This window comes from Molothrus ater, chromosome 1, assembly GCF_012460135.2.
Source record: "Molothrus ater isolate BHLD 08-10-18 breed brown headed cowbird chromosome 1, BPBGC_Mater_1.1, whole genome shotgun sequence".
In the NCBI taxonomy this organism is placed as follows: Eukaryota; Metazoa; Chordata; class Aves; order Passeriformes; family Icteridae; genus Molothrus; species Molothrus ater.
In genome coordinates, this window is record NC_050478.2 from 115,517,205 (window position 1) to 115,531,380 (window position 14,176).

At 39.9% G+C, this 14,176-nt stretch overlaps 1 protein-coding gene across 3 annotated transcripts in view; it reads right to left on the minus strand.

The window, feature by feature from the left end:
• Positions 1-7,157: 7,157 nt before the first annotated feature.
• The window catches only part of TOX (thymocyte selection associated high mobility group box), a 218,702-nt gene continuing 211,683 nt past the window's right edge, over positions 7,158-14,176 (minus strand). For all 3 annotated transcript variants that reach the window (XM_036406263.2, XM_054515105.1, XM_054515103.1), the window contains 2 exons: positions 11,301-11,452; positions 7,158-9,427 (listed from right to left, as the gene is read on the minus strand). In XM_036406263.2, coding sequence (XP_036262156.1) covers positions 9,391-9,427; positions 11,301-11,452 — 189 coding nt within the window. In that variant the 3' untranslated portion in view covers positions 7,158-9,390. The remainder of the gene's footprint in view (positions 9,428-11,300; positions 11,453-14,176) is intronic.

Consider the following 14,176-nt stretch of genomic DNA (forward strand, 5'->3'; position numbering starts at 1 on the left):
TTTTTTAAAAATTGCTTTTGACTCCCTTAACTTCATCTTCCCATAGCTACTTGTCAACATTTTTTCTAGCACAGTACCTGAAGTGCCCAGTCCAGGAAAACACATGGAAGGTTTATTTGTTTGTTTTAAATCTCTGTGTTAACAGTTAAAGCATTTAGCCTGCTAAATATCTAAATACCTGTCAGGTAAATACCTGTCAGGGTCTAAATGTGAGTTCATCAGCCTAATTGCTGGAGTGTGGATTGCTGAGTTACAGGTGATGAGGTGCAGTGCAGGGGAAGACAGCAAATTTAGTCCTATGTGAAATGCCTGGACTTCATGCAGAGGAGCTGTCAGAGCTTTTGTCTCCTACATTTCTCCAACCAGCTGATCAACTCCCACTCAGCAGAATTCTATCCCAGTGTAGATATAGGTTTTTAAGGTCTCCATGTGTTTTAGAGAATTAGGCAAAGGAGAGAGGATTTTTTTCCTACATAATATGGCCCATGGAGGTACTGATCCTTCTCAGGCTGCAAAAGGAGGCCAGATTCCTAAGAGTGTGCCTCCATCAGGTGTTACTGTTAGGTTCTGTTGTTCTGCAGGACCAATGGGCTGGGTGCTGGACAGCCCTGAGCACCTGGAGAGCCCTGCTGAAATGAGATAAAACAGAATGGAATGTCTCACGTGAACCAGCCATCATGACCATGAAGAGATTCTGGTGTTTCCCATGTTCTGCTTCATCCAGTCCCAAGGGATTTCTTTGAATGAAATAGGAAGACCTCACACACTTAAAATTGCTCAGGTATACCCTCCTAACCTCCCCCTAAAAAGTGTAAGCAGAGCTACATTAATTTCAATGCTAGGGGTAATTTCCTATTCCCAGAAACTGGAGAGGATTTTGTATGTGATGGCAATTAGAGAATTAGAGTTTCCAGTAGTGAAACCCCTCTGGTTTTCACACACTGAATGCATTCTCCAAAGTAATGACACCAAGACAAAAAAAAAAAAAAGAGGAAGATTAAGAGTTTGCATCATTATGTTTGACAGAACATATACACTAATTTTGCAGAGATTGAAATAATCATAACTAAGCTCATGGAAAATTGCAAATACATAAAGGTTGTATGAATAGATGCATAAATCAGATTGTGAAGTAATTTTTATGCACTTTTTTGGACATAAATCCTTTTAGAGGAGTCATTAACCACTTTCTGATATGAATCTTATGTAAGGATGATGATTAAAATATTAGACAGTGGTGAAAACGTCTCCACCTCTAAAAAAAAAGTTATATCTAAGCCTTGAGGCAAAAATGTTAAAAATAGACATTTCTTGTATGAAACTATTTGCACAAATGAAACTAATAGGTTTTTATCTAAACCATCTGGTGGAGGGAAAGCATTAAAATGTAAAGTCACATACTGAAGCCCACAGAGATTTATTTTGAATGCTATATGTTCAAAAATATAAAAAAGGAAAACTGTATATTTTTCTTCATTTATCTGAGGCCTTGCTCTGCAGAGTCCAAGCTTTAACCAGTTAGTTTTGCTTGGGCAAAACCAATGCACTCCTTCTGGTCTTTGCTGGAAAGTTATGCTCCCAATAATGCAATCTAAATTCATTTCAGAAAAGTGATTAGTGGACTAGCATTTATGATTTGCTTGGGAGGTTTTTTTAAATAAACCTCTACAGGAAACTCAGATACAAATGGCATTCACTTTTGTTTTTTCTGTACATGTAAAACCAGACTGTGAAACTTCAGTTAAAAATAGCACAATTTACTGTAGCATGAGATGTGTAACAGGAAGCAACCAACTCTCACTCCCTTCCACAATTTGAGGCCAAACAACCATGTTCTGCTGGGTTTCTGTCCCATGTGTAGGGGATTTTGTGTGAAACTGAATCACAGACTAGAACTGGAAGGGATCTCTGCGGGTTTTCTGGTCTATCCTTTACCAGAGGCAAAGCTGGTACAACTTATAAAGGGCTCTTCAGGGCTATCCTGTTGACTTTTGAATGTTTTAAAGTATGGAAATCCCACAGTCTCTTTGGCCTCCTGTTTCAGTGTTTTCAACCTTCCCTCAGTGGTTATTTTTACCATAATGTGCAATCAGGACTTCCCTTATTTCAGCTTGTGTCTGTTGTCTCTTGGCCTTCATGTATGGCTCCAGAAAGATTTGGGCTTTGTCTTCTCTGTAAAGACCCACCGTGCACTGAGAGACTGCAGAAGGAATTCCTCTCCTTGAGACTGGCCAGATTCAGCATTCTCAGCCCTCCACCTCTGCCCTGTCTTCCAGTTCCTGACCATCATGGTGGCCTCCTCTGGATTCACTCCAGTATGTCAATGTTTTCCTTGTACTGGGGTCACTTCTGGAAAGGTTCCCACTTCCAGAGTCATGTTCCTTAGTCTGAAGGTGACAACAACACAAGAAGATAGGATAGCCTATTTCTGACTTCTGTTGAAATTGTCCTCAAAAAATTCTCCCTTGAGAGTTCAGAAATACTCAGCCTTGAAAATCTATCAGCCATGTAGTGCAGAGGCACAACCTTCCTGCCAGGAGCTCACACAGTGGCTGCTTCCAGCCTGCTGGCAGAGGGCAGCTTCTGCTGCGGGCTCAGATGCAGGACAGCCCCATTCAGCTGTCATGGCTCTCTCCTGGTGAGGCTAATCAGTTTTCTTGGTGGCAGATATATGTTTGTGTACTGTGCTCTGTCAGGTCTAATGTAGAAAGGTAGGTAAAGAGCTTCATTGACTCCTAGGCAGAAATTCTGAAAAAAAAAAAAAGGAGAAATAAATCAATTTCAGGCATATGAATGATATAGTCAAAATTCCAGTCTCACAAGCTTTGATATTTTAATCAAAGATTCCAGGAACCTAGAATCAGAGATTACTCAGATGTCTCTCTCTTTTTATTGTACTTTTTAAAAATTAATTTAGAGGAGTTAAGTTTGAAAATAGCACTCAGCTGTCCACATATGACTTAAAAGTGGAAATCTGCGGAAGACAAATAAAACCTGGCAACTTTCCCCTATTTATTATTTGTAAAATCTCACTTAAGTTAAAACTGCCCCTGTGGATCTGAGCACCACTTCACAGATTTTGAACTTTAGTTGTGACTAAAGCAGAAGACTGTTTTTCGAAACTCTCAGATCTCAGCTACCTTTCCTCTAAATTACTCTGTGTCCTTGGGCACATCACTTACGTCCTTTCATTTTCATTCTTTAACAAAACCATGTAGCACGTGCTTGTATGCCAGAGGAGAGGCTCTGCTCATTATTTTGAACTCTGAGCAAAACATGAAGGCTTCCTCTGCTAATTAGGGCATCAGCCTTATTTATTCAAGTGGTGACATGTTTTTGAATGAACTTTGGATCTTCATGTTGCTATCTAAGCAGTGCTACATAGACAGCAGGGAAAAAAATCTTTCTTGCATCTTCAGTATTTAAAAATATGACTGTACTGATGGTGCAAACATGGATCCAGGTGTCTCACTGAAGAAAGTTGGAATTACAAAAGCAGCCTGCAGGCTTTGTGCTAGCACCCTGTGTGCCCCCCACCCCCAGCCCATATCACAAAGATTTTGGACTTTTTTTACTTTCCACTGAAACTTGGCATTATGGGAGCACCAAGGTCACCATATATGCTGTGCATAAAGCTGGGAAATTTTTGACTCCATGTATCAAAGTGTGAGAAACTTGAATGTTCAGTGGAGGTTTTTTTCATCTTCCTTTTCTATTTTATTTTTTTGAAGGTATTGGAGCCAGGCAGATTGTAAGGCAGAACTTCTTAGAAAGCAGTTTAGAGCAGCATCTGAAATGTGTGATTCTTGGAGCCTTCAGAGACTTCTGCATTACAAAATGTGTGCCCAGCCTTCTGTGAAAAAGTGGTGCATGGAATCACCTACTTGTATGTTTGATTTAGCTAAAGAACACAGTTTATCAAAATGACAGAGACATCCATCCTTGATCTGACTTTTTTTTTTCCTCAGGCAGTTGTGTATACACCCTGATGTTTGGCAAATCCAGAGTTAAAAGGAAAAATATTTTGGTTTGAGTTTGAACTCAACATCCAGCCTCTGGACATGGCTCTGAGTTCTGTGGTTCTGCCTGCTGTGTGCGCTCGGTGTCTGCCGTCCGCATCCTCACTGCTCCTCGCTGGCCGGCAGTCTGGAAAATGCTGATGTTCCAAGGGTTACTGGATTACAATTGTTCTCTGCAAACAGAATTCACATCTGTTCTGACAACTTATTTCAGCCTGATGCAACTTGAAAAGGTCGAGATTAATCCCAGAAAATCAGACTTCTATTTGAAAGGCCAAATCAACTTTAATTGTAACACATGGCTATTTGTATTGGCATTTAGCTGCAGCCGTTTATCCTTCTTTCCACTGGTATTATTTGTTTCTGAGCTTGCTACTAAAGCCTACAATGCCAGCTGAAATGTTTTAAGTAATGTAACAAAAATAACAGCTGACATCTTTTCTTTTTACAGGTTTCCACTGACCCAGGGTATTTTGTGTGCATGGCTTTTATGACTTTTATTTATCAGCAGTCTGGGTAAAAAAGTCACAGAAGAAAAAGCTGGTTCCTTTTATACAGACTAATGGTGGCTACTATACCCTCCTATCCTGTTGGCTTTACCCATCAGAGCCTGAGGCAATGAACCATGTGCTGGGAAGTTCTGCCTCCTACCCAATTTGGATCCCAGACGTTCAGGGGTTTAAAGCCCCTTCGCATCACACCGGTTGCAAGCTGTGCTTTTCCATGTCGGTGAGGTGACTGAGAGCAGCACCCCTCCCCTAGGCATGGTGTAACACGTCTCCAACTACCCTGCTTCTCCTGGCAGCTGCTATCAGCTCAGTCGTTCAGCCATCAACTGATAGCTGAGCTCTCAGATCCCCTGAAAAGTGACAGGATGAAAGAGACTGACTTGGCAATACTCTGCTCTTGCTGTTTGGCCTGGAGAAAGATACTCTAAGTGGTAAGATTGTTTAGCAACAGCTGGCAAGCACCCGGGTGTGAGCCTGATTTTCAGACATGACAAGCACTTATAGGAATGTTGCCAGATACAGCTGTTTAAAAGCCTTAATAAACAGCAAGTCAATACTAATCTTTGCCAAATTAATCTTTTCCTTGACAGCCCATCAGAGCAATTATACTCAGACTCGTTGTAAACACACAATTGTCAGAGGGTAAGGATCTTCTCTGCAGTATACTGTGGATTTTTGCACACAGATTGTTTTCCAAATAGGTAGGCTTCCTTTTCTTTTCCTCTTCCTCTCTCTCTTTTTTTTTTTTTCCTTTTTTCCCCCCTTCTTTCATTTTATTTTCAGGCCGATTATATGATTGCCAGCTTGGTATTAGCCTGAACAAAATTTCTTTGTAAAGTGTCTATCACAGCAAGTCCTTAATAGAATGTGAAATGATGACAGTCACAGGATCCATGCAGATGCACATTTGCTAGTGGGTTTCTCTAATTAGGCAGTAACTGTGACAGACTCTGAACAAGTCATTGTTCTCACTTGTCCTCTTGTTGGTGAAGCAAGAGCTACATTTGAGATGTGATTTAATGTGCTGCTGGGTAATAATAAAATACATGGGTTTGCAAAGGAAAGCAAATGGTGTCTGTGAGACCTGACACAAAGCACCTCCTGTTCTCCAAGGTGCTCAGCACCTCCTGCAGCACTGCCAGCATGCTGCTATACCCACAAAATTATATTTTATTTCAATGCAAAAGGGCTTGAAAGCACCAGAAAAAATAATTAACAGGGTAATGGTTGTTTGTCTGCCTGCCTATCTATCTAGTCTTTTTAACTGTATCTGTACCTATACTCACCTACCAATGGGAGTCTAGGGGAGTAATTCCTCTATGGGCTACGTAACATCTCTTAGCTAATTCTCACAGTATGTGCAAAATACAGATTTTTACCTACTCCATTTTCCCAGAGCACAGAAAAATATCTCTGTGGATCTGCCGTGTTTACAGGACTGGGGAAGAAACAGGCTTGGAGATGGCAGTTCAGGATGGGGTGATGTCTCAAAAGGCTAAAGAAGGTGGTAAGAACATGTTTTACCTTCCAGTAATGAGCTCTTTTTGTTTGTTGGGTTGCCCGTTTAGAGAGGAGCCTCACAGGGAATATTTGGCAGACACCACTGGAATCAGGAGCTGGTATTTGGTGAGAGAGAGAGAAGTGGGCATGAATACATTACATTTCCCTGTGAATGGCTGGGGCCCTCTATGAATACATTACTTACTGCCTGTGGATGAGTGTGAGGGGAAAATCCTATGGCAGGCCCATTTGAATTAGAATTTGGCTTCTTTGGTCAGAGGCAGCAGCTGGATGAGATTTCTGCTTGGAACACATGTGAGTCTGGGGATAGAGAGACCAGGATATCTCTTGTCACCAGAACATGGCACACTGAGAGAAGCAGTAAAATCAAAGAGCTTTTCCTTTTTAAAACCTCTGCTTACCTTGTGCAAGCAGATGGGATTTACAACCTGCAGAGTGTATATGTTGCCAACTTTGCATTTTGTCCACCATGTTTTAAAAATAATTTTAAAGTATATTATTTTCAATGAATGGCAAACTATTTCCTTTGGTTTCTATCACTCTGACAGATGTTTTTATTATATTTTCTTGTTATTATTGTGTAGCTTCCATGTGCAGGTTGTTTAGTTCCTGTGTGCTTTCTCATTAACATGGTTAGGCCAGATGGTGACTTACAACCAGTGACTGGGGTGTCTGTGTTACTGTGGTGCCTAAGGCACAATGCTGCAGTGAAGGACAGGGCACATCTTCACCAATTCCATTGGAGTTTCACCTGCTTCCAGAAGGATCCCAACCATCCATTGGCAGTTCATATCTGTCAATACACAGCCGAAACCAAACAGCAGACTGCCCATGGCTGGCAACCATTTATTTTTCTGAGGTCAGACATGAAGAATTGACATCTATGGATTGAAGTTGGATCTTTCTTTTGGTAAAAAATGGTTTCAGTATATCCATGGCCAAAACCTGCTGCTCTTCCAGCACAGTTCTTTCATCTGAGCAGACACCGGACACAGAACCTCACTCAGAGGATGGGTACCAGAACCACACTGGATGGGTAAAGTGCTGCACAGCACACACACCAGAGCTTCCCATGGTGACAGACTGAGAGACACCAACTAGCCAGAGGTTCATACAGAATAAGTATTTTATTCATGATGTATTTTTTTATTTACATTAAAGTTTTCTTGTATTTCGAACTCTGCTTGGATACCGAAATTAACAACTTTATGTGACTGCACACCTGCTCTATAAGAAATGAAGATAACACAGTTCTTTTCCATAAAAGAAAAAAGAAAACTGCCTGTCGAAATCAAAGTTGATTTTTCTCATTCTCAGTAATTATCTTTTCTCTTTAGAATTAATATGAGTGGAAAATGTAGTTTACTGTAATATAATAAATAGAAGACATTGGGTAATTAGTAGTGCTGGTATATTTCTAAAGTACTAAACAGACAAACAATAAACTCTGAATTTAATCACGAGTTCTCATACAGTTTCAAGACAGGAAAATTAGAGCTCTCAGCTACAGTTATTTGAGTAATCACATCTGATCTGCATTATTTATTAGTTATTACATGCCAAGTGATTCCGATTGTACATTGCCTGAAATCATTCAGAAGCAAGCATGCCTTTGTTTCTGTTTTGTTTTATAAAGAAAAACCAATGGCATTGCCAAATGTGTATTCTATCTGAATTGCTTCCTTTATTTCACACAGAAAATACAAATCAGTGGTAGTGTCCATTAATGGGACAGGCATCTGGGACAAAATAATCCAGAAATATATTTTCAGCACTATCCCTGATCCCAAACATTGAAAAAATACCTTCTTTTGGATATTTTTATCCCTTTCCCTGTGGCTGTTGAACTTACCTTTCATTTTAGGATTTATTTCTGATATACTCCCTAAAATTCTGTAGGACTTTTGCATATATAATAAAATGGCTGAAGCATATTTGGTAATATTTCTTTTGGTAATATGTTTATTCCACTTGACAAATTAACAAAACATGATGAAGTTTCAAGAAGCAGTGTTATGTAGCTTTATTCAGTTAGTTTTGTTGGTTCAAGTCTTAGTTTTGGGCAACTTCCTCCTACAATGTTTTAAAAAGGGAATTACTTAAAATACCTTTTTTTTATTTTCCATAACAACCAAAGAAATAGAGAAATAGTTCTTGGTTACCTTCATTTTCTGCCATTAAAGCAGGTTTGTTGTTATATTTGTCACTGTAAAAACTAAATAAAGTATTCACATCATCAGTTGTGAACAATTTGTGCCAGCAAAAGTTAAAGCGTCAAAGAAACCTCTTTAAAATGCTAACAAATTTACTTACAAACACCTATATTTATTATTTCATAAATAGGCGCAACAGGTTCCATAAAAAAGATTAAATACAGACACAGTATGAAGAAACAATAATACATAGCCATATGTAGAGGTTATAATTTAGCTGTCTCCAATCTGTTTCTGCATCTAATAAAATATCAGGTAAGCATTTGGCAGTTTTATACATAAAAGGACTTAAATGACGTTTACTAACCAGTACACATAAAGTGATTTTCTTTAAAAAAAAAAGCATTTTTTAGGCAGTACAAAATAAATGTGTTTGCTCTTTATCAACATTAGTTTTTTCTCCTAAGTTTTTTGTATTTATTTCATGAGACAAAGCCAATATTTTTAATTAATATAATTTGGGACTACTTTACTTTTTTTCTCCAAATACTTTGAAAATATAGACTATCAGTCAGTTGTTTAAAAATGAAGTAAAAATATGAATGTTTGCCAATTTTACCCTTATTGTGAAATCAATAAACTGGAATGAGCCAGTTTCAATTACAATTAGCTACAAAAACATTCACATTTTATACTCTAGGAGAGTGTAACATAGATGCTATTTACAAACTTGCTATGACTGCTACATCAAGCCATTTAAAAAGTCTTTAGTAGTTTCATATAAACACCCATTATGAAAAACCAATGGAAAATCCAGGACTTTTATCCGAGACATCTACAGTTGCTAAGGCAGTTACTACCGCAGCACTTCACAGCAAAAACCAACATAAAATCTGAATGGTCCAAGTTTCCTTCAGGGAAGAAGAAAAGCAATGTCCGTTATAGGATCTCAGGGAAGGGGTGGAAAGGAGAAAGAAAGAGAAAAAATGGGGAAAAAAACAAAGAAAAGGAAAGAAGCGAGACTATTTTTTCCAGAGTGGGTGACCCACAAGCTCAAATAGTCCTAAGTGCTTAGCAACTTGTATTTTCTAATAAAATGCAGAACTGCCCTGACTGCATAAAGCAATCCATGATGAAAAGACTTCCCTGCATTCCTCAGTGAAAGGAAAGGAGAGGTGTTTCAGATTTTCAGGTAAGGTAGAGTGCTTTGTCCCTCTGCATGCCCCTGTTCAAAGAGAAAAAGAACAAATGTGACTTTTTTTCTTATATTTGAAAAATTTTTAGTTCTATTCTTCAAGAAAAAAAAAAAAAGATCAGCCCCACAACCCCACTGCATGTCATTAATTCCAAGCATATCACTGAAGTACAGCTGCATTGCCATGGTAATAATAAGAAAAAGTCATAGTAACTTATAGCAACGTGGAGACCACATCTGTTTTTAAAACTGCCCAGGACTGGGACATGGGTTTGAGCACTGGTTTGGGGTAACCTGCACTAGTGGGCTGGTAGCACTGACTATCAAAATCTGCTTGGAGCTCCAGATTTAGCACAGGTCTTGGAATAATGCTCCATAAGTGGCCTATAAGAAGCAGCCAGTTTCCCTAGAGGCAGGAGAGTTTCATTGCATGAACATGGGTGTCTGCCACTTACTGAGCCTCTGGCATATCTGATTTACTGGTACAGATATACCCAATACGTGCTGGATTGGCCGCATTTGCATGATAAGCATTTGCAAGGGGACAGCAGAAGCCAAGCAAAGATTAAGTTCACATTGATTTGCAAAGTCTTCTCTACACAGGGTGGGCTATCTACAGGCATATGTGCTCAGAGAAAGCTGCTGGGGATGGGAAGTTACACCCACTGCACACCTGGAGAGCACTTCTGGGAACAATGACACATTGCTTTGTTCCAGAAGAGACCAGGAATCAAATCCACAGGTGGCTGTGGCTTGTTTGACAGAGGACAGTTTATTCAGAGCTCAGTGTAAGTGGTTGTAAAAGTCTGTGGGCTGGATAGATTTCAATTAGGGCCTGCAGCACATCTTGACATGGTGGTAGGACACAGAAGTGAAACTGTTCTGCTGAACAAGTGGCAAGTCATGGGGCAACAGTGATAGGTATGGGAAAGAATGATGCTGCTGTTCAGACTAGCTAAAGTCCGCCTCAGTGTCAGCAGGTTGTAGCAAAGGTGTTATTTTGAACTAGCAGCCAGAAAATTATTTTTATTCAGTTCTAATTTGAGTTCCAGGAACACTTTAAAACAATAAGGCAAGTGAAATTTTTGGTTTAAGTAAATGTAATGGATGAAACTGGTCTTTAGTTCTGCTTTCTGTTTATTTGTCTGGGCTAGATTTGGCACTTTGGGAGCAAGGAAGAGCTTTTATCTTCCATTGCCTTGGGGATTCAGGCTAAATCAAGGGGAGGTCAGGCTGGTGGGCATGTTCACAAGGCACAACATCTATAACTTAAAACTGAAAAGATACCTTCTGCTCAGTGTTAAATGTTTCCAGGCAGTTTGTGGCACAGTAACATGGCTCCACAAAAACCAGGGTGCCAGAAGTTGAAGGACTGAAGGGGTTACTAACCTTATATTGAGGACATAGGGCTCCTACAGGTATGGTGTTTTGTTTCTGGTTACAATCATGTGTTCTTCATGCAATTCTCTTCCATGTATCTTGTATCCCATGTATCAGCCCTGCTTCTCACTGATGTGGTTTTTCATGACCCAGCTAGCTATTTGCATGACCCAGACTAGAAAATAGTTCACGTCATTTGCCTCTCATTGATACACAGTGCTCTTAAAACTTCTTTCTTACTCCTTCTCCCTAAGACTTCAGTTCTGATCTTCTATGGAATGCAAGGTTCTCTGAGACCTAGAAACTGTATGTGCTGTGAAAAGGTGACAGATGTCTAATAAATATATGTATTGAACAATTGCTCTCCCACAACAGACTAACTGCTGAATAAATACGGGGCCATCACAGATACACTTCAGAAACACTGTAGGGAAACGGGAAACAATGCTGTTTCCCAATTCTCTATCATATACTTGTGTCATGAATGTTGCTCAACACAAGGTGGCATTCACTGGCTGCTTACCCATTACTGCAGTAGTCATTATTCCAGTCCACAGTCTGTGCTGGAGGATTTCTGCACCCTGAACGAACATACTCCATTGCTTGGGTAACAACTTGTGCAGCTGTTGATGTTGGATTGATGATATTCTGATAATCAGGCTGAAGAGTAAATCCCTAGAGGAGAAAACAAGTACATTACAAAGAATGGAAAAAGAGTAACAGGTTGGGTGCATTAAAAAAAGTATAAATGCAGACTGTACTGTGCAATGCTAGAGAATACTACTTTTCCAGGTGAGATTTTGGTTATAAAACCTAAAATAGGCCAAAATGTGTAGGTGCTTTCTAAGTTTTAAAATCTTTCTTCAGTTTGAGAAATGAAACACTGCCAAAGCTCTGTTCGCAGTTACACAGTCACAGGATGGAACTAAAGGAGACAGTGCAGAAACAATTCCGAACCAAGAGAACAACTCAATCAGCACTGGGACAAAAAGGTCTGTTTGCTCCTTAGAGCTTCCATTTAGATTAAACGTAAGCATACACACTAGTCACTAATTCCCAGAATATGCAACAGAATCTTTTTGAAGGATGTAGGCAGCAGGTGGTTGACTGTTTTATTAGACTACACCTATTCACGTATTGTTCTCAAAACCCTTTTTCTTCATTCAGTCACAAAGGGACCATCTGCCGCTTCTTTTATTTTCACTTCTCTCTCAACTAAACGGAAATTCAACCAAAGGTTTTTAACAGTTGTTGGACTAATGTAGCAAAAGTGGCAGAGAATAACTTGCTTTTGAAACCAAGGAGATGAGAAAAAAAAGTGGAAGTTACAAAGAGACATCTAACCTGCTCCCTGAATTTTCTGTCATATGAAAAGTCATAATCATTTTTAGCTCTTTTGATATATTCTGATGTTTAAATATTGTGTTTAAAACCGGAGAACAATTGAAATTTCAAGGCTAGCGTATCTGTTTCATCCTGTGCATCATGTTCCTGTAAAGTAGGAAGAGCTGTACTGGGTAAAATCATGGGAACGTTGTATTAAAGCAATTGATGTCTACTGAAAAAATCCAGACCAAACTTCTTCCTGGGGCAAGGGCATACAATTCCCACTGAAGTAAACTGGATGCATAGCTACTAAATGAGAAATGGAACTTGCACCAAGATGCCTAGTTTGGAAACTCACTCCTTCCAGCCAAAGATCACATACAGAATAGACAGAATTAACTCTCATAGCTTTTAGTTAATTCAGTGTTCGTGTGTTGTGTGTGATTGCTTTTCTTACACAGCCTTCATTACAACAGGCATTTTGTGGACAGATGTTTTTTTCTGCAGGTTTAAGAAGGCAGCCACCCTACCTTTTGTCAAAATAAATGAATATTCTCAGCTTTCACTTGGCCCCCTTCATCCATAGAAATTGCCTTCCTTCAAATGGAACATTGCTTCCTTCTTCTCATCTCTCTTCCCTGACTATTCCCTGAGATCCTGCAGGTGTTTTGCCCCACCTCTCATGTACACTGCCACCTTGCTCCACTCATCCTGATCATGGGTTTTAGTCTAGGCCATAAATGACTGCAACTTTATTTCTTAATCTTTTCCATATGGAGAATACCCTGAGTACCTAAAACACTCTTGGAAACCTCACTTAATCCCTGTTGACACCAAGAAACAGACCATTAGTAGTGAGCAAGTTCACAGCTGAATTCTGCATCTAGTTGCCATGTTATTTATATACTGCCTGTTAATGAGACTAAATAAAGCCTTCCCATGGTGGGTTTTACAGCCATGGGGACTGTAACCCCCATGCTCATGCACTGCCTTTTCACCAGGCTCTGAATCTGTGCAGCGAGCTGCAGAGACTCCCATACCTGCAACAGATCCAAAGGAAATGGTAATTGAGCAGATTTCCCAATGACTTTAATTGGAGTTTTGTGTAATTAGAAGGCTGAGAATTTGGGTTTGTATACCATCTTCATCATTTTTACACAAAACACCAACCATAAGACCTTTTTAATTTAGCTGTAAGAGGAAACCAACCACAGAAACACATCCTACCCCCAGGCACTTAGATTTACCTTTGGTAGCAAATCCGCTGATCGATCATATGTCCAAGAAAAACACTATATAGGGACAGTAGCCAGTAGCAAAGCATGCAAGTGAGCAGGCACAGAGACTCAAGTACTCCTAAAATCATAGAATGGTTTGGGTTGGAAGGGACCTTAAAGATCATCTGGTGGGCAGGGACAACTTCCACTAAACCTGATTGCTCATAGGTCCATCCAGCCTGGCCTTGAACACCTCCAGGGAGAGGGAGCATCCACAAAGTCTGGACAACACTCATGGAGCAAGGAGACAGTTCCTCCAAATCCAAAGAAGAAACCATCAGTACAATATCCATTCAATTTCTTCTGGAATTAGGATAAATAAATAGCGTAGGTGTCAGAGAATGGTCCTGGATTTTAATTCAGGAACTGGGTGCAGATGGATTCTCGTATTTTTTCAGGTTTTCTGAGTGACCACAGCCAAATTGCCTTGGCTCTCTTCTAGCAAAGCACATGTGCACGTGTGTTTGGACTGAATTGGTACCTCTCATGTTAAGTTTGGGGCTGCAGAGCCAAATTTAATTCTTCTACCTGCAAAATAAGGCATAACAATGCTTTCACCTTGTACCTGACAAGTTCTATTTAGTTTATGGCTGCCTGGGATTGGGCTCTGTTTCTTAGGGCACACTCAGGTGATAAACGCTAACATGATGCAGGGATATCTGTGCCAGGCTCCAGTCCTAGAAGGGTCTCAGTGGTCCCTCTGGGGGTTTGAGGGCTACCAGAATACCAGCACTGTGGGTGATGGAAAGCATGCTTGTTACAGCCAAATCATTTAAGCAACCTCAACTCAGTACGA